General features: G+C 38.0%; 1 protein-coding gene across 27 annotated transcripts; it reads right to left on the reverse strand.

Annotated features, from left to right (window-relative positions):
* Positions 1–4,678: 4,678 nt before the first annotated feature.
* Positions 4,679–26,475, reverse strand: LOC101157906 (clathrin coat assembly protein AP180). Of its 27 annotated transcripts, none has more exons than XM_078942387.1 (26): positions 25,756–26,475; positions 25,357–25,639; positions 20,950–21,092; positions 20,689–20,764; positions 20,234–20,336; positions 20,054–20,147; positions 19,864–19,975; positions 19,672–19,778; positions 19,551–19,592; positions 18,677–18,750; positions 17,847–17,859; positions 17,624–17,751; positions 16,834–16,907; positions 16,659–16,673; positions 16,018–16,191; positions 15,254–15,352; positions 13,529–13,573; positions 13,057–13,128; positions 12,675–12,761; positions 12,149–12,223; positions 10,536–10,622; positions 9,425–9,486; positions 8,650–8,703; positions 8,409–8,492; positions 6,503–6,613; positions 4,679–6,090 (listed from the first exon to the last, which is right to left on the reverse strand). In XM_078942387.1, exons 2-25 carry the CDS (start codon positions 25,484–25,486, stop codon positions 6,527–6,529), a joined length of 2,037 nt encoding a protein of 678 aa, XP_078798513.1. In that variant the 5' UTR covers positions 25,487–25,639; positions 25,756–26,475; the 3' UTR covers positions 4,679–6,090; positions 6,503–6,526. The 27 variants fall into 27 exon arrangements, with proteins under 27 accessions (XP_078798513.1, XP_078798501.1, XP_078798500.1 ...); XM_078942375.1 differs by having other exon boundaries at positions 10,536–10,607; positions 13,337–13,573; XM_078942374.1 differs by having other exon boundaries at positions 13,337–13,573.
* Between the last annotated feature and the right edge of the window lie 17 nt (positions 26,476–26,492).

The following is a 26,492-nucleotide window of genomic DNA, read 5'->3' on the forward strand; positions in this document are numbered from 1 at the left end:
TTAATACAGCAATTGTGAAAAACGTCCTTAATTTTGACAGAGCGTCCAATACACTTCTCTACCCAATTTGTTTAAAAGAAGTTTTTTTAAAACCGTTTCTCACTACGATTGTTTGTGTGTAGTAATTAACACAACCTATAAGTAAAGACAAGTAAAAAAATAAGAAAATAGATGAGCAAACCAGTAAAATATAAGTTGAAAAATATCCCTAAGGCAACTGAAATCTTCTGAAAGATCTCTAAACACTTGAATAAAAGACACACAGACAGTTGTTATTTTGAAAGAGTTTACTTTTCAAATTTTGAAAAATAACAATGGATTATATCGACAGTGTTTTAGTAATAAACTGAAATGCTTTTTCGTCAAACAGATTGGTTTTTAACACAAGAATTAATTGCATTAAACCAGGCTATGATAAACACATCTATTCCCTCCTAATCTTATTCTCACTTACTTTTTAATGAAATATTCATAAATTGTATAGAATAGACTTCTACAAAGTTATGGTAATGAAGTAAAGCTTAAAAAGTTATATTTTATTTCACACATAGAGACTTTTAAATACATAATTTTCAACTTTAAATTTTCATAAAGCTGTTTTAGAATCTATGACTTACTATGGAACTTTATTTAAATTTTAGGTCATTTGAATATTCAAATACATTTTCTTTACATTCATGTCACATTGCTAAAAGTTTATAAAGAAACTTGAGGTACATCACCAACTACAATGCTGTGACAAAACAGCCAGATTGTGTTGTGAATAAAGTCATCTGACAATTTTTAATCAGTGGAGATTAAGAATCCGTGGAAGAACATCAACGTCAGTGGTTCACCTGCCTCCCACATTTACAAATGTGAGAATTGAATGTATAAAGGAGTGGATTCAGACAGCTGTTTAAGTATATAATAGCTCCAGTGATATCCTGCATGTTTTCAAATACTTTCTCAAGCCTCTCATTTTGTAAGACAGTTGCTGCCACTCTGAGAACATCTGCAATACAGTAGGGAATCCAAAAGCAGATGAACACAATGATGATACTGGTAACCAATCTGGATGTCTGAGGGTTGTTAAAAAATGGAGTTTGCTTCAACTTCCTGTAAAGCTGAATGTATGAAAATGTTATAATAAATAATGAAGTAAATCCTACTATGCACTCTGCCAGAAAAATAGCCATCTTCTGGGCTCTGGAGGAGTACATATTCTTGCATTGCACCAACTCCTGGTTAAGGGTCAGTTGATGAACCACACAAGCAGGGATCGAAAGAATCAGTGCAACCAGCCAAAGCAAAACCAAAATCAATCTCATTTTTGTCTGATTGAAAAACTGCTGGTGCACCACAAGCATGTAACGCTGGAGGCTCAAAGTAACTATTGTCAGCAAGCTTGCATAAACACAGCAGTACATGTAATATCTTATGATTTTACAGACCACCAAGCCGAAGATCCAACCGTAGAGCAGATTGTAAACCCATAGAGGGACCGTCAGCATGACAAGCAAGTCTGACACGGCCAGATTCAGCATCAAACTCTGGGTCATGCTGGACAGCTGCTGAAAATTTGGCTTCAGAATGATGACAGCAAGGGCTCCAGGAAGTCCCACCAGAAAGCAGAGAGACATAAGCACTGCAGGCACCACACCTCCAGAGTCCATGGAAGGAGAAGGGAGACGTCCAGTGATGGAGGAGCTGTCCAAAGTTACAGCAGTCAGGTTGAGTTGCTCCATGATGCCTTGCTTCCTAAAATAATTAAAAATGTGAACGGAAAAACTAAAAGGTTTTGATATGAAGAATAACTACCTGTTTAATGTAAAAACATACAATTTTCTGGAATTTATTAAGAATATGTCTTAAATGAACATACCAAAGTTAAGTAGCTCCTTGCTGCAGTGTTGCTGGAGAGAATGTAAATCAGGGAGTGATTCTGCCCAACAAAATATCTGAGATTCTAAAACAGCAGTGAAAGGTTTTACCGTATGGAAAAATGAACTCCTCCCACCCTTCTAAGAAGGGAAGCATTTAAACATATGAACAACGGACTGTAGAAGTTATGCAAAACATATGAAAATTTCATTACAACCCCAAATGGTTTTTATGTCAGTTTGTGCTTTTGGCTTAGCTGATTTTTATTTTTTATGAAGGTTGGCAATCTGCACCTTACCATTTCCAACAAAGTGAATCCTTCAAGGCCTTAATTTGATGCGAGCCTTTATGTTGTTAGCACAACTTTTTGTACCGGAAACGTACATGTCTCATAGTTGTCATGTTTGCTAACTTGTAAATCTAAGTAACTACGATTTTGGAGAAATATAGAAAAAGCAGGAAAAGAACACCAGCCTTTATCAAGCCTTGACAAAAAAATTTAATTTTTCAATAATAAATTACAGTTGATAAACACTGGACATCTTTTTTTATTCGTTTTTATCAGAACAAGAACTTTTATTACTGTTTGTCTTTGACAAAGGGAACATTGCGATTGCAGGTGATCCATGCAGGGTTTAACCTGTCTTCACCCTAAAGTACCGGTAGTTGTGTTAGGCTTGAACCCATTAAAGACCCACAATGATGAAATGTGTGTTTATAGTGTTTTAAAAATGTTCTTGTGGCATATCTCTGATGAAAAATTAAGCTCAAAATTGCATGTCTGAGTATTTTATTATTCAAACCATTGTGAATTAGGAGCAGATGAAAAAGGGTGTATTTGTGTTTATTAGAAAATAAACTGAGCAGGATACAAGCTTCCTGCCCCACTCCACAACGGGGAGGAGAATGGGGGCGGGGTTGCTCCACACGAGCAGTCCCACCCACAACTCGGAGGTGAATTTCTGATGAACTCCTGCCGCTTTGTATCTTCAAGCAAACAAAAGGGGTTTTTTATTTATTTTTTTTAGCTAAACACGACATAATCATAATTTAAAAACCACTGGGAACACTTGATAATACATCAAAAGATGATCAGAGTGGACTGGAGATGTCGCTGTATGACACCCAGTCCCAAATAATGTGCTTTTTGGCTTACTGTAACTCTTTAACTGTTTACCCAGTCGGTGTGAATCAGCTGATTCCGACGTGGAGATAAGGCAAAGCTGCTTTTCTCTGTGATAGAATCAAATGATTTATGTTGATTACATTAACACTGCACTAAAGTTAAGTGTTTCTCCACTTCAGAATCGGTTAGAATTATGTTAATTGTGTAAACAGTTAAAGAGCTATGGTTGTTGAAAGAATGTCAACACTGGAGCAAATTATACTGTTTTAAAGGGTTAATAACCCCCATGACCCTAAGTGCATTGCAAATTGCAAATTGCAGATTGTGTCTTATTTGAAACTAAGCAAGTGGAACAACGACACCACACTGTGCTACGTGCAGCAAATTTCCAGCCTCAGAACTGTTTTGAACACCTTTTTGGAAATAAGGCAAAAATCTCAATCACTAGCCGCGTTTACATGGACAAAAGTAATCGGAGTGAACGCCTGATTGGAAAGAAAATGCGTCATGTAAACGCGCCGTTCAGAATACTCTGCCCCGGTCAGACTCGTTCGGATCAGAATTTCTTTTCGATCGAGATAGGTGGGTTATACCGATCGTTTATCCGATCGTGGAGCATGTAAACGGTTCATTCCGATCGTGTGTCACTGCTGCTCTGGGTTACGTCATGCATAGACGGTGTTTCGCTGAGAGAAAGCTTTGGAGCGCATACGGGACCAACCAGCTCTGCAGACGCTCCGTGAAAAGCGGCGCTCCGCTCTCGCCCCGCTGGCTCTCCCCTCTCTTTCACCCCTCACGGGGGAGATTCACAGGAGGAGCGCTTCGTGCCCCCCGATGCTCACTCGGTCCACTGGCTCCCGAGTGAGCAGAGGAGCTGGATGTGCACGGGTGAATTTTAACCCGACCATTGATCCGATCAAGATATTCTGCCCATGTAACCGCGGCTACTGAATGTGAGACAGAACAAGACGGTCTGCCACATTCTCACTGGAGTTTGCTATCAAAGCCCAATTGTCCAGACTAATCAGAATACAAATGCCTCGAACCAATGCTTCCATGGTGGGTATTGTTTTCTACCATGATTGCTCTTTAGCCGAATATCTCCATGATCACTGCTGCTGAAGTGTATGCAAGGTCATTGGTTTCAGTTATTGTCATGGGAAACACCCTCAGTTCTTTATTCACAGTTTCCAAGAGACTTTCAGGTGGCACTTACCAACTGTAATTGTTGGTGTTGCCAACAATGACTCTTTCACTCTCTTTTCATTCTTTCATTGTTGCCAACAATGACTCTTTCAAGTCATGACCCTATTTTTCAGACAAGTTGTTGCCTTTTTCACTGTAATGGTATTTTGTTGGGGCTGTGTTCCCAAGTTGTATTTGGTGGGTTGGCATAGCAACCTTTCTGACCTGGTGTTCTGGCTCTTCTGTGGCATTGCATTTCTATCGTACCTCTTCAACTTCAAGCTGTAATAGCAGTTTCCATTTGTGGATGTTGGAACATTGAGCTAGTTGACCCATACTGGATTATGTTTATTGCTCATGGCACCCCCAGGGAATCAAACCCTGTTTTCACACGTGTCAGTTTATTTTAATAGTTCTGGAAAACTTAAAGATCTGCTGTTTTTTTAAATAGTGGACCTCTAAACACCACATTTACCTGATCAGAGATAATCAATCAAATGCAAATAGTATATAGTTTTTCTTTTATTGCATATCATTTTGAACCCCATGCAATTGAAACAAAAAGGTTTATGTGAACAATAAATTTGACAAAACATACTTTTAAAAGAAAAGCTGACAGCCTTTACTTATCCACATTTTCACTTTTTATGTTTAATACTCATCTTTATTTTTCTTTCAACACATTGGTAATGCCACAATGGATTAAGATACAGTCACTTTTTAAAATAAATACAACAGAAACATCCAGCAAATACTTGAGTGCTTTACAACGAGTCTCAAAAGCAACAGCACCGCACAAGTTCGTGCACTGAGGGCTGCTGTGTTCGAAAAGACCCAAAGAGCTCAGGCCCAATTCCAGCCACGAACATGTTCCCAAGAGCCTCACAATTACTCTTCCTGTGGAGAGACCAAAGACGAGGAAAAGAGCTCCGAGAGAGTAATAAAATACATCTCTTAAATTGACCTGTGTTGCATGCTATGAGGAAGTACAACTCCAAACCAGCAAGGAGCGCAGGAGAACGTAATCTGGGCAGTACCCCAATTGATTACAACCTCAAAATATAGGGAAGATGTACAAAGAAAGAAGGGAACTAACGGTCTACTTGCCTTTTCCCTTGTTATTTAAAGTAACTAAAAATATATGATACATTTTTATTAAAAGAAGTATTGACGAAAATATGTGTAATCTGTCATTTCAAATAATCTACAATGCATATCTCAATTTGAACACAGTTCACAAATTTTTTGCATGTTTAAAACAGTCACTAAAAACAAAATACCTGAAAACAAAAAGAACCTATTTGATGTGCTTGATGATACGTCCAGATTCACAGAGCTTTCGCTTTGATTCCAGGAACTTAAAGTGGACTGGTGGGAGAATGAGCGGCCAAGCAGATACCAGTTCAAACGAGACATTAAACATAGCTCAATGTCTTAACATTTAGGGGTAAAGGTGCAGGGTTGACCAGTGAAGTTACACCTAACAAAGTCCACATCTAAACAACACATGTCCCTTGTCTGGAAAATGCACAAAGAGACCAGCATATGTCCACCAATCTGAGTCCATTGATATACCGAAAGCCAGCATAAATCTAAATGCACGTTAACTTTTCTTTTTTTTCTTTTTGTGTATTTTGTGTAAAGGTAAACACTGAATTATACACACACACACACACTCACTCACACACACACACACACAAACAGAATTCTGGGTTTCTTAATCTACGGTTCACATTCACAGTTGTGCTACAACATTAGATAAGATAAGAAGGGCTGCAGTTTTTTGTTTTTTTGGGGGGAAAGAGGCTGGTGGGAGGTTGGACGCAATGGCTGAAGAGATGATAGCTGGTTGGCTGGGACGGGGCATGAAGAGTGCAGACATCCACATCCACAGAATTTCCGACACAATGACAAACCTGTAATGGAGGGAAATAAATTTCAACTTTAGTGTAACAGGAAGTAACTCATGTAATTAGTGCAGTTACGTGAAATCTAAAGTAAAATGACTAATAGTGAAAAACTAGTGCTATCAAAGATCCCATTTCTTATTTATTTTTTATTTTGACAAGCTTCATTCTTTCAGCCTTTTGAAATGGTTCAGATTAGTTTCAGTTGAGATAACTTGTGTTGAAGGATGAAGCCCAATGAAAGAATATAACACCAGAATATTTCTTGACTTTTTTGATGTAATCTTTATTAGTCTAATAATTGCTGCCAAGATACAAAAACCAAACAACTGAATCAAATTCATCCATATGGTGAATTCTAGCATGCTCTCCTGTAAACAGTCTAGAAAGTTAGACTTAAAGTTAAGAGGCATCGTTTTACCTTGGAATTTAAGGTTTAGAGAATCTACATGAAATCCTTAATGTTAAGGTCATCCAGAGCATTCCGGGGAGGTGCAGGCTTCCTGGGGCTCTGGGCCATTCCTGGAGACATCTGTAGATGCATTAAAAATATTGATGATTATTGATATTAGCGCTGCAAGATATGATGAAAACTTGCGATGTGCGATATTAATGATCAACATTGCAATGGCGATATAATTTGCTATACATGAACAAATAGAAAAACAACCAAAAACATATAAATAAGAGTCAACAAAACAAATTACACTGCAAATGACCCTAGACTACATAGGAGGTGAACATCTAACATAAGTTCCATCCGATTGGTTAACATTGTGAACAAGTCCATTCAATTGGTCAAATGCATAAATGGATTTATTTGATTCTTTAAATACTTCAAGCTGACATAAGATTGTTTTAGCACATTTAAGGTAACCATTTATCACAATTTTTGCCTTCTTTTGCGGTATACGTATTGCACAGTTTGATCTTGCAATAACGATAAATTTGCAATTTATTGTGCAGCCTAATTGATATATATGTACATATTTAAACATAAATAAACTGGGATATATCTGTAAATATTTATTAATGTAAAAATTAATCGTGTGTGGATGCATTTGGGTGTGTTGGGGAATAAGATTTATACGGAACAAATGGGTGTTTATAAATGACAATGTGTGTATGATGTTTCCATGTGTGAATGTTTCTATGCATATATTTATCCAAATGTATAATTGTATGGTCTTAGTCCTTCTATTATATCAGACTTGCTTTTAACGTATGAACCTCCTAGAGTCCTTAGGTCCTCAGGTGCAGGCTTGCTGAAGGTCCCCAGGGTCAGGACAAAAAACCACGGCGAGGCCTCATTTAGATACTACGGGCCTCGTCTGTGGAATAGTCTACCTGAGGATGTGAGGGCCTCATCCAATGTGGAGGTTTTTAAAAAGAAATTAAAGACACACCTTTTTAAATTAGCTTTTAATTAGATTTTATGTTTTTTATGTTTTACTACATAATTTTAACATTTTACTTGTTTAATCTATATATGCATATATATATATATATAAATATTTTTTTTAACTTTTATATTTTATGATATTGTATCATATATATATATATATATATATATATATATATATATATATATATATATATATATATATATATATATATATATATTCTTCAATCTTTTTATGTTTTATGATGTTTTATCGCATCATTTTATCATTTTATTTGCTTAATCTAGAATTTGTATTCTTGTATTTTATGACATTTTATCATATACATATCTGTTTAATCTAGAATTTTACTTTTATACTTTTTATGATATTTTAACACATGTTTATTTTATTAGACTGTTTACGAGTGTTTTCTCACCCTTGGCTGTGGTGTTTGGGTTTTATACTGACACCCCTGCCAATAAGAGGACAGGGCAGACGGCGCCTTCTGGTTTCTCTTTATTTTATTATTTATTCATATATTTATTATCCACTGGTGTTTGTCTTTGTGTATTTTATTGTGTGGGGCTAATTTAATGTATCTTATTGTATTTTATTGCATTTGATTTTGTTATTATGTACAGCACCTTGAGCTGTCTTTGCTGTCATGAAAGGTGCTATATAAATAAAATTAATTTGAATTTGAATATGAAACTGAATGTGTTCTCATTGTAAAGGGACCAAGATCATAATACATGGAGGGTGCACTGGGTGTAGTATTAAAATTGGACCTGGGCATGAAAGTGAAAATTTATAAGGATTTTACTTCCTCTCACTCCCTTTCTTGTATTTTTTATCATCATGTCCCATATTTCCTTTTAAAGAATACGTTCATAATTAAATATTATTATCATCATCAAAAATTTCTACTGCATTGATTCTTACCTGTGCTCCTGGAGTCCCTCCAGTGGCAGGGAAGCCTTGCCTGCCCATGGGCATCATAGGTGCTCCGGCAGCTGGTGCGCCCGCCTTTCAGGTACAAAAAAAAGAAGCAAAACAATGGACAATGAAAAAATGTCTGGCTTCTAATGGTTGCGTGAGGGACACCTAATGGGCTGATTGTCCATCATTATCCAGTAATGTCCGAACGGGACATTGCTAGGATAAACTGGAGTGGTCATCTTACCATGGTGAAGCTAGGGTAAGTCCCCATAAAAGGAGCGACACCCATGGGTTTGGTCTAAAGGTGTGGAAGGACCGGGAATGACAGGAGGGGTTGGGATGTTACTGTACTACAAACAACACAGACTTAAATGCTTTAAAATAAACACAAAAAAATGCATCAAACAGGTGACAAACAATGTTTAAAAAAGACACAACAATTCTGAAGACAGGAAATGAAGATCTCTCGTAACAAAAAGAGGTTATTATAAAGGTGAGGTTCTTTATTGACACATGCTAAGTCATTCACGAAGCTCAGGAAAGCTTGAAGCAGGCAGTTATTATCATAATAGAGCAGTGTCAATGAAGATGATCAGCAATGAAGGGAGAACCACTTGGCTGGTCTGAGACTAATTTTGCTTAAAAGAAAAGGAAAATGCTCTTACATGAGCATAAGTAGTTTCTAAGCAACAGCTTCTTAGTTTGGTCACTTCATCACTCTCCAGTATTTATTCCAGATTCATTATATTTCTTTTAAACTGGGTTCATGGGTGTGTTTGGATACTATGCACATGTATTTGTGGTTCATCTAATGCTCTGTCTTCTTTGTAAAGCCTTTATCCAATATATTTATGTTATAATCATTGATTTTATTTAACATTTTCTCTATCAAAACCATTCCAGTTTCTTGGATAAATGGTCTGAACTGGAACCTGGAGAGGTAGATGAAGGAAATGCTTTGATGTTTCCTGTCTGCCATGCGGCTCCACTCCATGCTATAAGACACAGACAACATTTACCATGGGAGCACCCCAACTAGGGGGAGCTACCTGAGGGGCCGCTGGGGTTCCCATTGTGAGATCTTGGGCAAAGAGAGAAAGAGAGAGAAAGATGCCGCAAAATGGTTGTTTTAATGTGCACCATTATGATCAAATACAACTTCAAGTAGTTATCAGACAGGGTCAACGAATGCATTTGTTTGACATTTTGGGGAATAACCCAAAACCACATTATAAAACTACACTGACTTAAACATTGAGTAATGTTTTAACCATTGTCTGTATAAGAAAACTGGACCAAGTGAGTGTGACCTCACCCAGCTCCAATGAAATGAAGTTACATCAGTTGCCATTTTGAATAAATATGAGTATTGTTGGAGCCAGACGCTGTCAGTAAGCAGTAACTGGTCCGAGTTGGTCTGAGTCAATGTTTCCATGGCAACCAATTTTGTCATTTAGGAATAAGCTTGTTGGATGTCCACAGCTCTATGTCCTAAAAGCACAAAATATGTCAATCGAGTTTTTCAAACATTCAACGTAGGACCACATTATTTTATTAAGAAATCCGATTAGTCACTTTTAGTCTTTTAGTCTTTTAGTCTTTTAATAACTTGCAATAAAGAAAAGACATAATGATGATAAAAAAACAATTAGTACAATTCAAGAATGGTTATTCTGACAAATTTAATGACTGACTAACAGCTGTTTATTTCTTTAAAACTCTATGGGATTTTGGCTTCTTGGAGCCAGCGGGTACTTCCTGTTTGGAACGCCAGGGGGGAGGAGTCACTAAATCCAGTTCTCATACACAGTCAATGGACCAGAGGTAAGAGAATGTTTCTTAGCATGAAAAGAAAAATTTTGAACCTCACTCATAGCGCGGCTATCAATTTGTATTTGAGTACAACATCTATCATGCTGTTAAAATAATCAAACGGTGTGCTTTGTGCAAAATAAATACGAAAAAGATACTTCTTACAACAACACAAAAAAATAAAATTTTAAATTTGTATCATCCATCTTCAGTGTTTTTTTTTCTTTACACTCACCAGAAATTTACCAAGCCAATGTCAAACAATTGCTGATATGAGGTGCCTCTTTTATGTCAGTGACTGTCTAAATTACTACTTACTACTTGCCATGTTAGCCATGGAGGTGTCAACATCCCCCACCTGGGGGATCACAGTAGGCTTCATTACATCCCCTAGGCCATCAAATACTACAGCAAGGAGGGTGCAGGAAAAAGGAAGGGAGATATTGCAAAAGGTAGGGACATGTTAGCATCCCTCAGTTTGAGCTATTTTCACACTCTACCATGACTCAATAGCAGCCCTTCCTGCTATTGGGGATCACCATGACAACCAATGAGATATCTCCATGACAATAGAGGACACTAGGATTATGTGGAAAATAGGAATCATCACATCAAATTGCAAAATTGCTAAATAGGTAAATTTTTGTCACATTAGACGGTTCAGATTTCTTTATATTGTAATATTTGATTAGGAGACACATCATGTTCACTATAGATTTATAAGAAATTTGATGTTTGTAACATTTTAAGAGTATTGTAGCAAATAAATGCCTGAATGTAACACTGCAACTCTCCAGAAATTTATAAAAATGTCAAGGAAACATTTGCATTGGTAAAAAATTGATATTTTGGGGCTGATATTGGGTTTTTGTAGTTGCTACAAATGGAAGGAGGGCTATAGCGCTGCAGCTGGAATGAAAGTATATTACACGCTAAAGAAGCACTAATAAATACTTCCCCTTCATACAGACACTTTGCAACTATCAATCTCCTTGGTGGCGGAGGGTACAGGGCAGTCAAGCTTGTGTTGCACCACTGCAATGCAGTGCACTGTGGGAAATTAGCATGTTAAAGAGCAGGGAAAACTCACCCAATCAAACGGCAGGAAGCAAGAAATGAGCCAGCGCGGGAGCCAGATGGAGATAAAGAGCAGGAAAGATTGACGGAGAGAAAGACAGCAAACACATAGATGCCAGGGAGAGAAAAGGAAGATGAAATGAGGTTTTAAAGGAGCGAGTGACAAAGAAACCTTCAGCAGTTTGTGGTGTTCAGTCAGGCAGGCAAACAGTTAAGCAATAAGCAGCGAAATTGCAAAAGCTGGTGTTGCTATAAAAATAGAGGCAATGTTTTCACGTCCATTCAATGTAGATAAAGCCCAGTAGTTGGACATCATTTAAAAAGCTGTAAACATTTTAGACCGATTACCAATATAAACAGAAAAAACTACCAGAGGGAAGTCTATTGAAAGCAACAAATATAATTATCTAGTAGGTCAACACAACAAGAAACAGTTTACACAAAACAAAAAGGTTGTTAATTGAAAAACATGAAATTTTGATTAATCCAAAACATTCTATTTTTAAATACCAAAAAAGATACTGTTTATTTGTTTTAGCAAGTAATAAATATTGTTTATTTTCCATTTTTTATTTATTTATTTTTTTGTGAATTAACAGTATTCTCATGAAACAGAGCTTATGTTCTAGCCTGGAAATTTCAGTAGGGCACGCAACAATGTTTTTGAGCTTTTCAGGCTAAAACATTCTTTCAGGTCCACATTTCATTTCATTTAAGAATTTTCCTTAGATTTGTCTGCTCTGAAAGAGTAACATGCAGACAAACATACAAGACATTCCGAGAGTTTGTTTAACAGTAATAAAAAGAAAGATACATTGATGACATCTTGTATTTTCATGCTGGTTGGTACATACCTGACATCAGCTCAGCACCAGGGGCTGCAGGAGCAGCAGCAGGAGCAGCCGCCGAGGCATCTCCTCCTGTGGAGTCTGTGGCAAGTGGCAGGTACCCCCGTCAAAGCGTTTCACATCAGGTCAGAGCAGATTGATTCATTTGGCATTAGGAGACATAAAACAAAGAAAATAGTTAGCTCAAAATCTACCCACTCATTTAATATAAACACCATGTTTATTTTTGCTGCTTTTAGACTACTGTTGGTCCATTAGCCTAATTAAACTGATACAGGCATCCTGCAACATTTTACATATTTCAGAAATGCAAAAATGTTTTCTGGATCTGGTCTTTTTTTACATAATGTATAATGCTTCATTTAAGAAGCTCAGCTTGTTTTACAAAGAGCATGCAGACAGATGTTCAATATCTGCAAAAGTGCTTAGAAACTGGTTGCTAGATAGACAAGTGGACACAAACCCAAAAGTAAAGGCCACAAAGCTTTTGATGAGAGACTGTGAGTCCATTGCAATCATATGAGTTACCCACCACCAAACAAGCTCAGGATGGCTCCTGTGTCAATTTTAGGTGGGGGTGCTGAAGAAAGGTTGGGGGCAGGGGAGTTGAACACATCCGCTGAAGGAGGCAATGAAGATCATGTTTAAACCCACGCTTGCTCAAATATGCTCAATAAGTGCATTCATTGTAGTTGCAGAGCACGCAGTGCATTCCAGAAAAGGGTAGGGAGGTAAGGATCACCCAGTAAAAGTACCGAACTGCTCAAGAGCTTTCAGCTGACCTGTAGGAGAGATATCTCATTCCCTTTTTTATCTGCTCACTGATTTAAGCCAAGGACAAAGCTGAACGGCAGACAGCGAAAAGGAGAATAGGAGCGCACACAAGACAGCACACGCCGTGCAAAAAGGAGTACCTGCTAGCAATTCAGCACCAAGAGAAGGCTCCACTTTTGTGAAGCTTGAGTCTGGCACGGAGTCAAACATATCTATGAACACATGCACAACCACATTCAGAACTGGCAAAAGTTCCATATGCTGTATGTGTTTCTGTGCTGATACGGTTTAATGTTTCAATAAAATGCACAAAAAAGAAGGTATAGGGCAAGTCAGGGGGGAGGAAAAGATGATAGGTGGATGCAGGTCATGAATAAACACTGAGAGGAATGCTGAACCACACACTTCTCTATTTTTTACCGCTGAAAAGGTCAGTCACAGGGTTGGAGGTGTTTGTGGCTGAAATGGTCGCAGTGGTGACGATGATGCTGGATGAGGAGGTGAAGAGCGGAGAAGAGGAAGGGGAAGGGGAGGACTGGGGTGCAGCAGAGTTAAAACAGGCATCCAGCGAACTGTTATTCTCTTCTGTCATCATGCTGAAAAGATCTAGACCTGAAGATACGGCATTGGCACTACCGTCCGAAGGGGCAAAGGGGTCTTTAGGGGAGCGGAGGGTTGGTTTGAGACAAAAATAACACATAGAGAGGAGGAAAAATATTAGACAATGTTTTTTAAACCGAAAGAAATGAACACTCTTACACAACTTATAGGAGTCAAAATACAGTGTGAGATTCTTATTTACTAAAAGGGAAAATGTGACTCATTTTCCAAATGATGCAGACATTTATTCAAGTTTACATAAAGGCAGAAAGGTAATCAGCACTAAAGGATTTTTTTATGACCTACTCCCTGTTTAAATTTTACTTTTGGCATTGCCAAGTTACTATGTAATACCACATATTGTACAATAAAAGGTTAGAACATTAAAACTGTAACGTAATAAACAGTAGCAGACTCATGATTTGGCAGAGTGACACAAACCTCTTTTTTGTAGATTTTCTAATCAAAGTTTTTAAATTTTCAACAATCACAAAGAAACAAGTAAGAGGCAGTTCTGAAGAGCACCACTAAAAACAGAAGAAACAAAAAAAGAAAGAGATAAATAAGCATGATGGACTCAATGTGCAGAAGGAAATGTTCTGCTGAAGCTGGAGAAAGATTTTTACTCTGAGCCCTTATAGGGAAAAAGAATCAGTAAATGCCAAAAGAAGGGCTCAAGAGGAAATCCAGTTCAAGCTGTTAAGTAAACAAGATAAGTTGCGTGTATAAAGGAATGATTTAGTAAGAATCCTGCAATTTGAAGTTGAAAATAGGATGTCTATGAAACAGAAACTTGAGATGATTTCCGCTTAGGTCATATGAAACCCAGAGTATGTGCCAGTAGGAGGACTGTCTGAGAGAGAAAAATCAAGAGAGGTGTCACAAGTGGTTGGTATGTAGGTCACCTTAAACTTGGAGATATAGTTTAGTGTCAAAAAGTACAGGTCCCCTCTTTTTAATACTTTTCATGTAAAAAGTCATTTTCCATCTGTCTGTTTCTCTGTTTATCATTTCATCAAAACCAAGAGCAGTCTGGAAAATGCTTACATTTGTATTCATTTGCAAAAAGCACATTCTTTAATTAGTAGAAACCTAAAACCTACAGACACAGTAGCACAGTAAGAATATGGCCTTTAAACACCTACCCAAGAAAAAAAATGTAAAAGATTGGTTTTCTATTTTGTTTTTGCGAGTAATACACGCAGCGTTTTAAAAAAAAGGTTTTCGAAATAGTCACAAATCTATGTCCATTTTAGTAACATCCAAGGAGATGGTTTTATGAAATACTATACACAAGAAGAAGCTAAAAGTTTAGAAAAGTAACGCATTGGCGTTAAATAAGCAATAAATTTTGCAGGAAAAGTTTTTTTTAATCACATTTGGTTACACATGAAAGAGAAAAGTGAGAAAGTCACACAGGTCAGAGCAGTACACTTTGAAAGGTGCAAAACATTCAAAAGTCCTTTAGAGTCAACAGATTACAAGATCATTTTTTGGTAGTTGCCTGCATCAAAAAAGATTTATGGAAATGGACCAACTAATACTGATACTAAAGTTAATATTGTGTTTAAAAGTTTAGAAAAAACAGCAATAAAAAGAAAGAAAGAATTGGTAAAGGAAATGAAGAAATACTGTGAGATGTTTGCATGTCGCAGCCTTTGATGTGTCACTTATGTGTGAGTTTGTTTCAAACATGTTCACACTCATTCACACCAACGACAAGAGACAGTCACCCACCAGTTCCAGCGTTTGTGGCTGGGGCAGACGTAGCGGCAGCACCGCCCTCTGCGGTTGCAGCAGGGGCTTCAGTGGTAGAAGCAGATGTGGCAAAGGCTTCTGAAGTTCACGTGAAGAAGAAATAAAGAAAAAGAAGAAATGGAAAAAAAAAGGAAAGTCAGGGACAGATTCAAGAAAATAAAGGTGGTTAGAAATATTAGAGGAGGAGAATAGTCTGCCCCTGACACCTCAGCAGCTCCACAGCTTTACGGCATTGTGTGACTGACACTGATGGTTGACGCATGGAAGGACAGATGGGTGTACAGACAGGAGGCACTATAGCAAGGATCCATCTACTGCACAGAGAGGTCAAACAAGCCAGCATCTACAAAGGTTAGAGCTACTATCGGAAGCTGGAGCATTGTCTTTGGGTTTGATAGATGTGCTTTTCTCTTTACTCTAAGAAAAGCACATCAGCCTATCAAACAAGACAAATGTGAGCAATGGGTGTGGTCTTATGCTATATTTCAGCCAAATGGTAAGTGTGCAGACTAAACTGGGTATTTATGAAAGAATCTGAATATGTGAGTAAAAGAAAAACGTACTTGTAAAAAGTGTAAAGGGGAATGTAAGCCAGTGCAGTGCACAAACAACACCAGCTGTGTTTATATTCTGTACGCTTAATCATGCAGTCATCTGTTTTTTTGTGTGTCGTGCAACGGATTTTAGGGTTTGAGCTTCCCAGAGTGATTCCTTCTTCAAGAATTTTCTGGAAGCCCACTGACCTCCCAACAGATCCATATTGGCGGTACCGGGGGAAGTGGCAGCTGTTGAGCTAGTAGGAGGAGCTAGGGTAACTCCGGGTTCTGCCGCTGCTGGAGCGGGTGCTGCTGCTGCGGTGGAGGAAGGGGTGGGCTCTGCGGTGAGGGCGGGTTCGGATAACATGGAATCGCCCATTTCTGCCAATGGGGAGTTTGAAATTCCCGTGGAAAAGAGGAAAGAGGAGCAACCAAAGGAGCAAGAGGAGTCACCGATGTAACGCAAATGTGAAAGCCAAAAAAACAAAAACAAAAATTCAAACAAAAACAGTTTTGGATCAAGTAGATTGACATGATCCACATGTGCACGAAACAAAGTTAAAAAAATATCCAACACCGCCAGTCATAAGTGATAAATAAGAAAGCAACCACCAAAAAAGCCCCCATTATAAAACCAAAAAACAGACAATGGAGTATGTGGAGGAAGGGGAGAGAAAACAGAAGAAATCAGTACTCAGACTACAAAGACAAAAAATGAGGTAACTATGTCATTCTGGCAAGGCTATTTCAAAATGTTCTTAGCCCTAAAGGGTCCCTTTTGTTATATAAAATAGTTGAACAGATCAATATGGGAAATATCCTAAAGGTATGATGGAAGGTGCTCCTACCTGATCCAAGAAGATCTACGTTGGAATAAAAAAAAGGAAAAAATATTAAAGTTATTTAAACATATTACTAAAATGAGTTTTCTTTTCTTTGCTGCTGTTTCTCTGGAGCCAGAACAAGTCATTGTTTCATATTAGCTCTCAAATGAAGGGTCAGCATTAAACTCTCTACACTCACCCCCCCAAGATGTTGGAGCAGCTGATGCTGCGGAAGGACCAGTGGAGGACAGTGGATCCAAGTCCAACAGAGAGCTGGAGACAACATTCAAGTCATAACTTAAGCAACTTAACTCAGACTTGAAATAAAACAAAAATAGCTTCAAATCTTTATTGTTCAAAATATATTATATGAAAACAGTGGCATTTTTAATAATAGGATGATAAAAAAATATCTGTGTAGTGAAATCTGTCAGTGATTTAAAAAAGCACATCTTTGGCAATAAAAATTACACTGACGGTAGCACTTAAGAATAAGATTCCTCAATAAACTACTGGGTACTGATTTGTTTAACCCATTGGAACCCTAAACATTTTTTCTGGAAAGAAAAAACAATTATATGGAATATACCACAGACTAAGTGGACCACAGACCTTTTGTTACACCGATGTCACCTTGGGTTTTTATTGGTTAAAGACTCAAATTCGACAAGTAAACTTTATAATAAAATGCCATTAAATGGCTTGTAGGTTAATGTTTAGGCATGAGTAAATAAAAAAGGACCCAAATATAATTTTACAATAAGGTAATTGTATGTGTCCTGATGTCAAACTGCAAAAGAAAATCAGGTTTGGCTCTCATAATACTCCCATTTGCTTCATTAAAAAGTGTATGCCTTAAATATAAAAATTTCAAAACAAAGTACATTAAATATTCCTACATCCAAGCCACCCATTTAATTTTATTTTAATCTAGATTTATGGCGACCATATATAATGATATACGTATGTGATAAAAGAGGAGAACTTACTCCTCCGCTGGTTCGGGAGCTGCAGCAGCACCGGCTGCACTGTCCCCAGGAGGAGGCTGCAGTGTGGGAACAGCGTTTGAAGATTTGGCAGGAGTTGAGGTGGGAGACACATTGTTCGTTGGAGAACCCTGTAAGATCATCAGAGGAGCATGTCACAGATGGTTTGTCAGACAGGAAGATCACAGTAGAGAATATGAGAATACTTCTCCATGTTTTTTTTTACCTTTGTTGGGGACCTACAAGAATAAAAATATGAGAGGAAACAGTTAGTCACTGGCTTTAACTGAGTACCGGTACATTGGTGTAAATTAGATGGATAAATATTGACTGAGCACATGTGATCACGTGAGGAGTACATTTCCAGAGTGCAAATACTTTATTTATTTGCTGTATAATGGTATATGTAGAAATAAACAACAATAAAGTTGACTTGTGGAATAGAAACTCCTCATATAGTGATCCACATTGTCAATACCAGCATGCATGCTGTTCACTGTATATCCATCATGTGACTCTCACGTATAGACAGAACACAAATACACTGTTTTCCATGTGAATCAAGTTAGCAGGAACTTTGGGTGAAGAATGAGCATCTAGATATTTCACATGTGAACAAAGGTTAAACTCAGCTTATGGTGGACCTGAGAAACAGTGACTACATCTGTACAGTTCTCTATGCAAACTCCAAACAAAGCAGTCAACAAATGCTCACCCTTCGCTGTCGTTTCCAAATCAACAAACAGAAGGATAAAAGAGAGGAGGGTTAAAGGAAAACATGGAAACATCTCTTCCTTCCAGCATTTTTCATAATGATTCCTTTAAAGGTTCCGTGTTAAGGAAAATGAAATTCCATTCTGCCCACTTCAAAAAATTGTACATGAAAAAGGTGAATTGAACTTCTTAGAGGATGTGATGTCACAACCAAGACAAATAACCTGTGTTACTTCATGGCAGAAACTTGGAAAAATATTCTAGTAGATAAAAATACTGAGCTTACTTTAATTTAAGGTCCCCTTAACAAAATTTTGCTGCTATAAATGTAAAGAAGCTCACCCCTTTTTTCCACCTTTTACATCTTCAAGACCGTTCATGTGTGTTTCCAGAGACTCCAGGATACTGCTGGGAGCCTGAAAACACAAAGGACACAAAAACGACATTAGATTGTGAATGTTTTTTACTAATTTTTTTTCAAATAAACCATAAAATACTTTATGTTTAATTCAGAACCTTCTTTGCTAAAGAAAGATTGCATGTTTTATCTGTGTGCATTTCCCCTTCATCGCAATGCATAGTTGCTGTTATTGTTGTATTTAATCCAGATGTGCCTGCTGGGCAGAGGGGATTTTTTTATCTGCATTATTTGGTTTCTTGTACATCAATGGGAAAGAAGAAAATATGGTTCGTGGCAGCTTGAAACAGACAGGTGCTAAAAGTGAGAAATGACAACAATATTTTACATTTAGTACGCAAGTTTTGAGCTAATTTTAGAATGCATGCATAAAGGTTTATGAGAGTAGAAACAAAAAAACATAAAACAGCAGGATTAAAAAAAAAACTTGAGATGTCTCACTTCAATCCTAGCATTCATGTGTAAATGGAGACACACAATTATTTGAGTCTGGAAATAACTCGACATGCCAACACGTCATCCTGTACTTGAACAGGCAGTAAACCAAGGGCACCCCTTTGTTTATGTGGTTACCGGGTCCTCAACAGGTTTAAAGGGACAATCTTCATCATCCGAGTCTGCTAGATCCACCACAACCCCAGGGTGGAGACACTATGTAGGGAGATGGTGTGGGATGAGTCATGGGCTTCTGTGTAAGTATGTGCAGGGAGGGAATGATGACATTTATGCGCATAATATTTTTGGTCCCAGAGCTTCAAGGGAAGGCAAACGAACACATTTCACTAAAATGTAACTTACATAGTTGATGTCTGGAATGTCATTTTTCTCAACACCAACTGTCTGTTAAAGAAAACACAGAAAAAAAAATGTTAGCTCTTGACTATGCACTTAACAGAAATTTTGAGTAGTTTAGTATTACCTCAGCCAGCTTCATAAACTCTCCAATTTTGGTCACCCTGGTCAAGAACCTCTTGTAAATCTCCAAGGCTTCCTTACATTCACTTTTTTTCATCTTAAAGAATTTCTCTGCAAAGTAAAAAAAAAAAAAAAAAAGTTAATGCATCCAAACATCACTTGATTGTATTTGCAAACCTGCTTTTAGGTCAATGACCTAAAAGGTTGATGATCCCATCGTTGTAGGATGCAAACAGTTTGACCAGATCCTTGAAGAGAAGCAAGAAAGCAGCATTGATGATCCCGTTGTTCAGCTCCTTTGGATGAACCTGAGAGGAGAAACAGTGAAGTTAGGCTCCCTGACCTGAAAACAACAAAAGGAGCACACACAGAAAAAAAAGACGCACATCAAACTCCAGGAGCGTGTCAATCTGGGTCTGCAGCACAGGCATGCCCTTCAGGAGCTTCTCAGTCGTCATGGTTCTCATCACTCCTTCAGCTCTGGGAGGAAACAATATGAAGAGCGTTTTTAGGGGATAAAAAGAACATACTCAGCTGTTTCAATTTTACTTCATCTTAAAACTTACCCTTTCTTGACTCTGGTGAAGTCAAAAGCCATTTGGCGGTAAGCGAAGGCTTTCTCATTCAAGTATCGTCCATACCGCCGAATGAATGTGGACATGTCATAGCCTCAACAGAAAGGCATTTTAAGTCAGAAATTAATCAACGAGTTCTCAGGAGCTTCACTAATGTTTATGCACATGTTTGTTTATCCACAAACACATTAATGGGACTTATCCAATCCATGTCAAAAATAAATAGAATATTGTGCATCTTTTAAGCAGTTTTTGTTTTTCCAAAAGCTGCATGTGAAAGTGTCGTCAGAGAACATTGGTGACTAATGACAATCAAAGACTAAAAAGGTTACATAATCTAAATAGTATGTTTGGTTTTTCTTTGATTTTTCTTGTGATTACAGTGAAAAACAAGCCATACTGTCACTTATATGCCCTAAACTAGAGTCCAAGTTTTATATTCTTACCATGGGAGCCAGTTTTGTCAATGAAGTTGCTGAGGTTGAACAGGGAGGTCCTTGAAGCCAAGTACTGAATAAACCTCTGAAAAACAAAATTATACTTATGGTTTAGGGTAAATGAATGAATACATGAATACTTGATCTGTGGGGCTCAGACTTCATTGAGAACACCCTCCACACACACACAAACAAATTACCCTCCAAAGATACTCTTTAAACTACATTCACTTATTTTACAGCATTATAATATCGTTTCCTCTGGCTAACCTCGTTGCCATGGACACACAAATGGTGAGTGGTGACGAGCGCCTTGAAGACGACCACCCAGCTGGCATTGGTGGAGCGCTCAAACAGTGTGTCAGCCATCTGAGGGATGTTCACATTGGTGGTATTGGTGGCTGATACTAGATCTACAAGCACAGAAACAACAGAACATTTAACCACACAGAAAAGAAATTGTAAAAAGAAACTTGTAGTGTAGGCAACTCTTTATTCATCTTCCGATTTGATGTTACTGCTAACTTCTGAGCAGATCCCAATTTTTTATTCCACATATATACAGAGGAAAAAAAGAATGTCTCTTCTTCTCCGGTTGCTACTTTATACACAGAAAAAGACAGCATTACGGGTGTGTCAGCAGAGTTCTCAATTCGCTGTTGATATTCAAAGGAAGATGTTTTCAGATCAGAGACCTCAGTCATGCAGTCTAAGCTATAAACCTGTTTGACATCAGAGTAATAAATAGACAGGAGGGCAGCTCCTTTTGAAGATTCTATATAAATGTAAGTCCACAAGACAGATATTGGGAAACATCATTGAAGGAGGCCTAAAAGGAAGGCCACTCCACTGCAGCCTTGAAGACGCCGGAAATAGACCTGCATTTTTTACCAGGGCTAACAACAGCAAGGTGATAAAAGAGATTTGAAGAATGGAAAGGAAAGGAGGGCCAATTCCACAGCTGCTTGATGTCAGAACCCAGTGGGATACCAGATGCGATCTATAGCTAAAAGCCTAAAAACAGATTAATGCTAAACACTGATCCTTTGTCTTGTAGGATGTTAGACTGTCGTGACTCCACCATTACATTTTCCGACTGAAGGAATTCTAAAACCGTGCCTATTTGTTATCTTACAGATGATGATTTCAAAATTTCTTCAGATCTTTCTACAACTAATTAGACTCAAACCCCTGACTACCAGATGGCAGCACCTCTAATGATGTTTTTTATGCTTAATGAAGACTGCACTAACATTATTCCTCTGTAGCACCTCATTTCCCAAAGTACTGTCTGGAATTCTCTACTGTTGATCATTTCCACCCACGATCTCTTCCTTGTGTTGGATTTTAGTCATATTGTTCAAACCTTCTCTGCAGCCTTTTTCATATAATATGCAGGCAGAGACACAGTCCACAAAGGGGAAATGTGATTATATAATAATATCATGTCACAGACGCAGCTACGAGACAATATTTCTGCTAACATGGTGAGCACAGCCGTTTTCTCAGCTACACCGCTTTTATTAACTGCTTTTGAATGTCTGATTTCAACAATTCAATGGTGTTAAACCTGTTGCCAGATGGGGCTTATCACAGATCCATGCTTTCTGTTGTGGCATCATCACCTAAACGAACACACACTGACATGCAAACCGTGTGTAGACGCATAATGAGGATTGGCAGGGTTAAATAAAGACTCTTATGCTAATCCAGCGCCTGAAGAGGGTTTCTAAGAATGAACAGTGAGACTTCATGCTGTGTAAGAGTGTGGGTCTGTTTATTTTCTACTTTGTGACCGAGTCAAGCTGAGATACCTGTGCTACTAAAAGTTACACAACAAACCACTTTAAAACTAGACAGAAAATTCCAGAAAAATTTGAAAATGGTACTAACAACCATACTTAATCAGCGAAATGGAAAGGGTTAAATAGGAATAGGTGGCATTGTGCTCAAGATTTAACCTGTGAGAAAGTTTGAAAAGGTGAGTGCCAACCATTTCCCACATGTCTATTCCAAATTAAAATGTATTTCTTTCAAAAGAAGATTTTATTTGTATGCTGACATTTCCTCATGAAGATTGTGTGCTCAACAAGCAAAAGTTCTTACGAAAATGTACATAAAAACAGATTGATATACAATCATTTCAAGTCAAATTTCAAATATCTGCCAGAATTTAAATAGAAATTGTTCTATTAAATTTAAAATAATGAATACTTTTATTGCACTCTTAGAGTGGTGGCAAAGAAAAGTGACGGAGCAGTTTCATTTGTGCACCAGAAATTTTTTTGAAGTAATCAGGCATTGTTGTATTTTGTGTACACAGAGGCCAAAGATCTGAAGCTATCTGCCTTTTTTTTTTCAAATCCACAATTATACAAAAATCAATCTGTAACTTTCAGAAAATGCGCCCAGATTGCACAAAATAATTCGAATTTATTTAGAACTGAATGGTGGCATAGTGTTTTGCACAGTCGCCTCACAACAACCTTAATATGAGGAGTTTGCATCTTCTACTTTTCCCCATCATTCTTAAACATGCTTCATAGGTTGAATGGTGACTCTAAGCCCATCCTTAAAGGGAAATGTGAGTTTGTCTGTCCCTGTGACGGACTGACAGACTCCATGGGTTTCCTTGCATCTGCTTAACAGTGGCTGAGATAAGATCCAATGACCCCTGTGACCCTGCACATGACCAAGCGGGAATAGAGGAAGGAGGAGTTTTAATTTAGGAAGTATGCAGCCATGGGGACTGTGTCTGCAGTGAGATATCAAAACCTTTCTTTCTCGGAGAGTCCTCACACTGTGGCACTCATACACTTGTGTGCAGTTGTGATTGCAACAGTGTAATCAAAATTCACAAAATGCGAAAACATTGACCCCCAAAAATCACAGTAAATGTCAGAAAGCCTTGACTATATGCTGCCAACTTGTAATCAGACATCAAGTCTAAAAAAAATGTAATGAATAGTTGTATTTTTCAAAACAAAGAAGAATTGGTGCACAGATGTAGACAGTCAAATTGTAACATTTTACAGTTAGACATAAATAGTACTTATTTTTACTATTTTGACATGTCTCTTTGCTTTTTAATTTGATTTGCAATAATTATTTACTCTTTAAAAGGAAAAAAGGGAAGTGACAGTAACTGAGGCTTCAGATGTCACACAAAGGAGATTTCTACTTCAAACCATGTCTTTTTCAGCATGCAAATGCTGAAAAATGTTGGGCATGTATATTCTGTATATTCTTTTCTTGTCTTTTTTATTTTTATATTTGTGTGAATGTACAGTATGTAGAAAATTTTGTTTTGTTCTCACCTAGATCTCCCAAACTACAAATATTAACAGCAATGTGACAATAGCAAGTGTCAGTGTTGTCGGGTTGGCTGTAGATCGAATGCACTAGTCTGACTTTTGCCACCCATGGTTTTACACCGCCTACTGCTCCTTCGTCAGTGCTGAACAAAGCAGATTTGTGCATCATCACTTCTTCAAAAATCACATATCTAGCTTTGCGAACTGCGATTTTCAATTTAGGACGTAGGCAATTAACAATTTTTAAGTCTATTAAGTAAAATGTACATTTCTTTAATGCCCATGACAACTTAATGATAAGGCAATGTAGACAGTGTGGACCGTGAAATTCCAATAAGAGTACCAATAAATACTTGGGGGGTGTATGCATATGTAAATTACCATCCAGCTGTTTCCAGATATTCATCTGTAATGTCATAGTAAAACCCTTTAGCTGCAGCTTAAGGAATACTCTTCAATCTTGCAACCAGATCGTCTTTTGCCTCTTCAAATGTTCTGCAGCTTTGTGCCTTTATTCTTTCTGCTGTGTCTGTTTCTTTTAAATCTCGGTGGATTTTATTTCTGTGTTTTGAGGTGAAGATTTTTTTCCAATTCACTGTGCAAAAGAAGCACAGTGGCCTACATACACCGCCCCAGAAAGAGACACAAAATACTCTCATTGACTAGAATCCTGCTGGAAAACAAAATTTGGATTTTGAATGCAGCTGAAGCACACCAGTAGCCAAATAAGTGTTTCTGGTGTGTGTTTGTAATATCAGAAGTCGACAAAAACAGAAAGAGGGTATCAGTCTTACAAGTTCAGGTCTTCACTGTTGAAAAGTTAAAGATAGATGCGGGACGGTGGCAATGGTCCACTGTGCATTCTAGCTTTAGCCTTATCACCTTTGGCTGTGTGAATAATGCAAAGCAGTCACTGGCTCATTATTAAATTATTCAACACAGGAGTAGATCCCAAGATATAAGAACTAAGGAGAAGATGAAGGACCAAAACCAATCAAACCACAGGTCATCTGCAGTGTGACTATCTGTACTGTCTCCCTCATGAAAGCGCCCCTCTCTGTCATTTTAGGATGTGTCAATAAAGCTGTATTGACTTTGTTCAAACACACCTGCACATTAAATTTGTGTGCTTTTTGGGTACATTATCTCGCGTATTGCAACTAATGCATTAAAGTGGCTTTACACAAACATGAAAACTGTCATTGGCTTTTTATTCTTTGTCAATATTTTCCTATAGCACCACACCCAATTAAGATGAAGGAATCAATATGAAGCACATAACTCATTGCTGCACCGCTGCACGTGATGTGTTGTGGGAGACGCATTAGTGCCTCTACAAAATGTTGAAATGAACAGCACTTACACTCCAGGTGCTTTTTCTTGGGCGCCATCACTTCATGAGTGGTGGCTTTGCATACAGCCCTGGCCATATCCGATCCCGTTAGCTGGTATTGCGCAGCGGCAATGCGATCAGTGAGCGTTTGCCCCGACATTTTCTCGATGCTGCACAGAAACCCTCAGCAATTTGTTTCACCGCGGAGCAAAAATAAAAACAAAAATAGAAAAAATGGAAAAAGATCCGGCGGCTTCTGCTGGTCCGTCTTTTGGGCTCTCGCCTTCCTCCCGGTTAATAGGCCTGTGACCTTCTGTGGGGGCGAAAAACGACAAACAAAATGGGCTAAAAGCAGCAAATATATGTCCAATTCAGATCATGTGGCGGGATCACGTTGATAATTCGCGCTTTGGAATGAGAAAGACTTACGCAAAGGTTGTGTATTCCCCACAGATGGGCCTGTTGTAGGCTTCTTCTAGCGTTCAGTTCAGCACCTTGGACAGCTAAAGCAACTCGGTTATGTAACACTCGGTGGCAATAACGGCCGTTTTGTCCCTCACAAGGAGTAAAAATTGCCCCCCCTAAAAAACCTACCCGACCGAAGCCTCCTAGATCCTTAAAAAATATATAAATATTTGGATGATGAAAGGAATCAGCGCGTCGTGAGCCGAGGCATCAAATCTGACTCCCTTTCCTGCATTAGATTAAAAAGGCTTTCAAAATAAGAGAAGAACCCGCAATGTCTTCTTCGGCTGCCAGACACAAGGGCTGCGGTTCGGATGGGAAACGCCGCCCTGGCTGCTGTGGTCGTCTTCTCGGAGCGACGGAAAATGCGCAGCGCTCCCGGTGGTGTCGCCAACACTGCGCACAACGAGAATTCGAGTAACGGAGAAAAGGTAACTATTGTTTTTTTACCCTCTACTACTCTTTAACCCTCCGCCTCGTTTCATCCCATATTTGCCTTTAACTGTTTTTTTATTTTATTTTTTATTTTAGGTTCTATAACACTGATAAAAATGTAGTCTTAATTTGAAATTATTTTAATAGCCTATAAACTTGTTTTACGGTACTTTTTATTTATAATGTCTATTGTAATTTAATAAATTATTTAAAACTTGGAATAGTTTTTAAAAGCAGTGTCTTTTAGATAATAAAAAAGCAGGAAA

Source organism: Oryzias latipes, chromosome 24, assembly GCF_053564925.1.
Source record: "Oryzias latipes strain Hd-rR chromosome 24, Olatipes_Hd-rR_3.1".
NCBI classification, from domain to species: Eukaryota; Metazoa; Chordata; class Actinopteri; order Beloniformes; family Adrianichthyidae; genus Oryzias; species Oryzias latipes.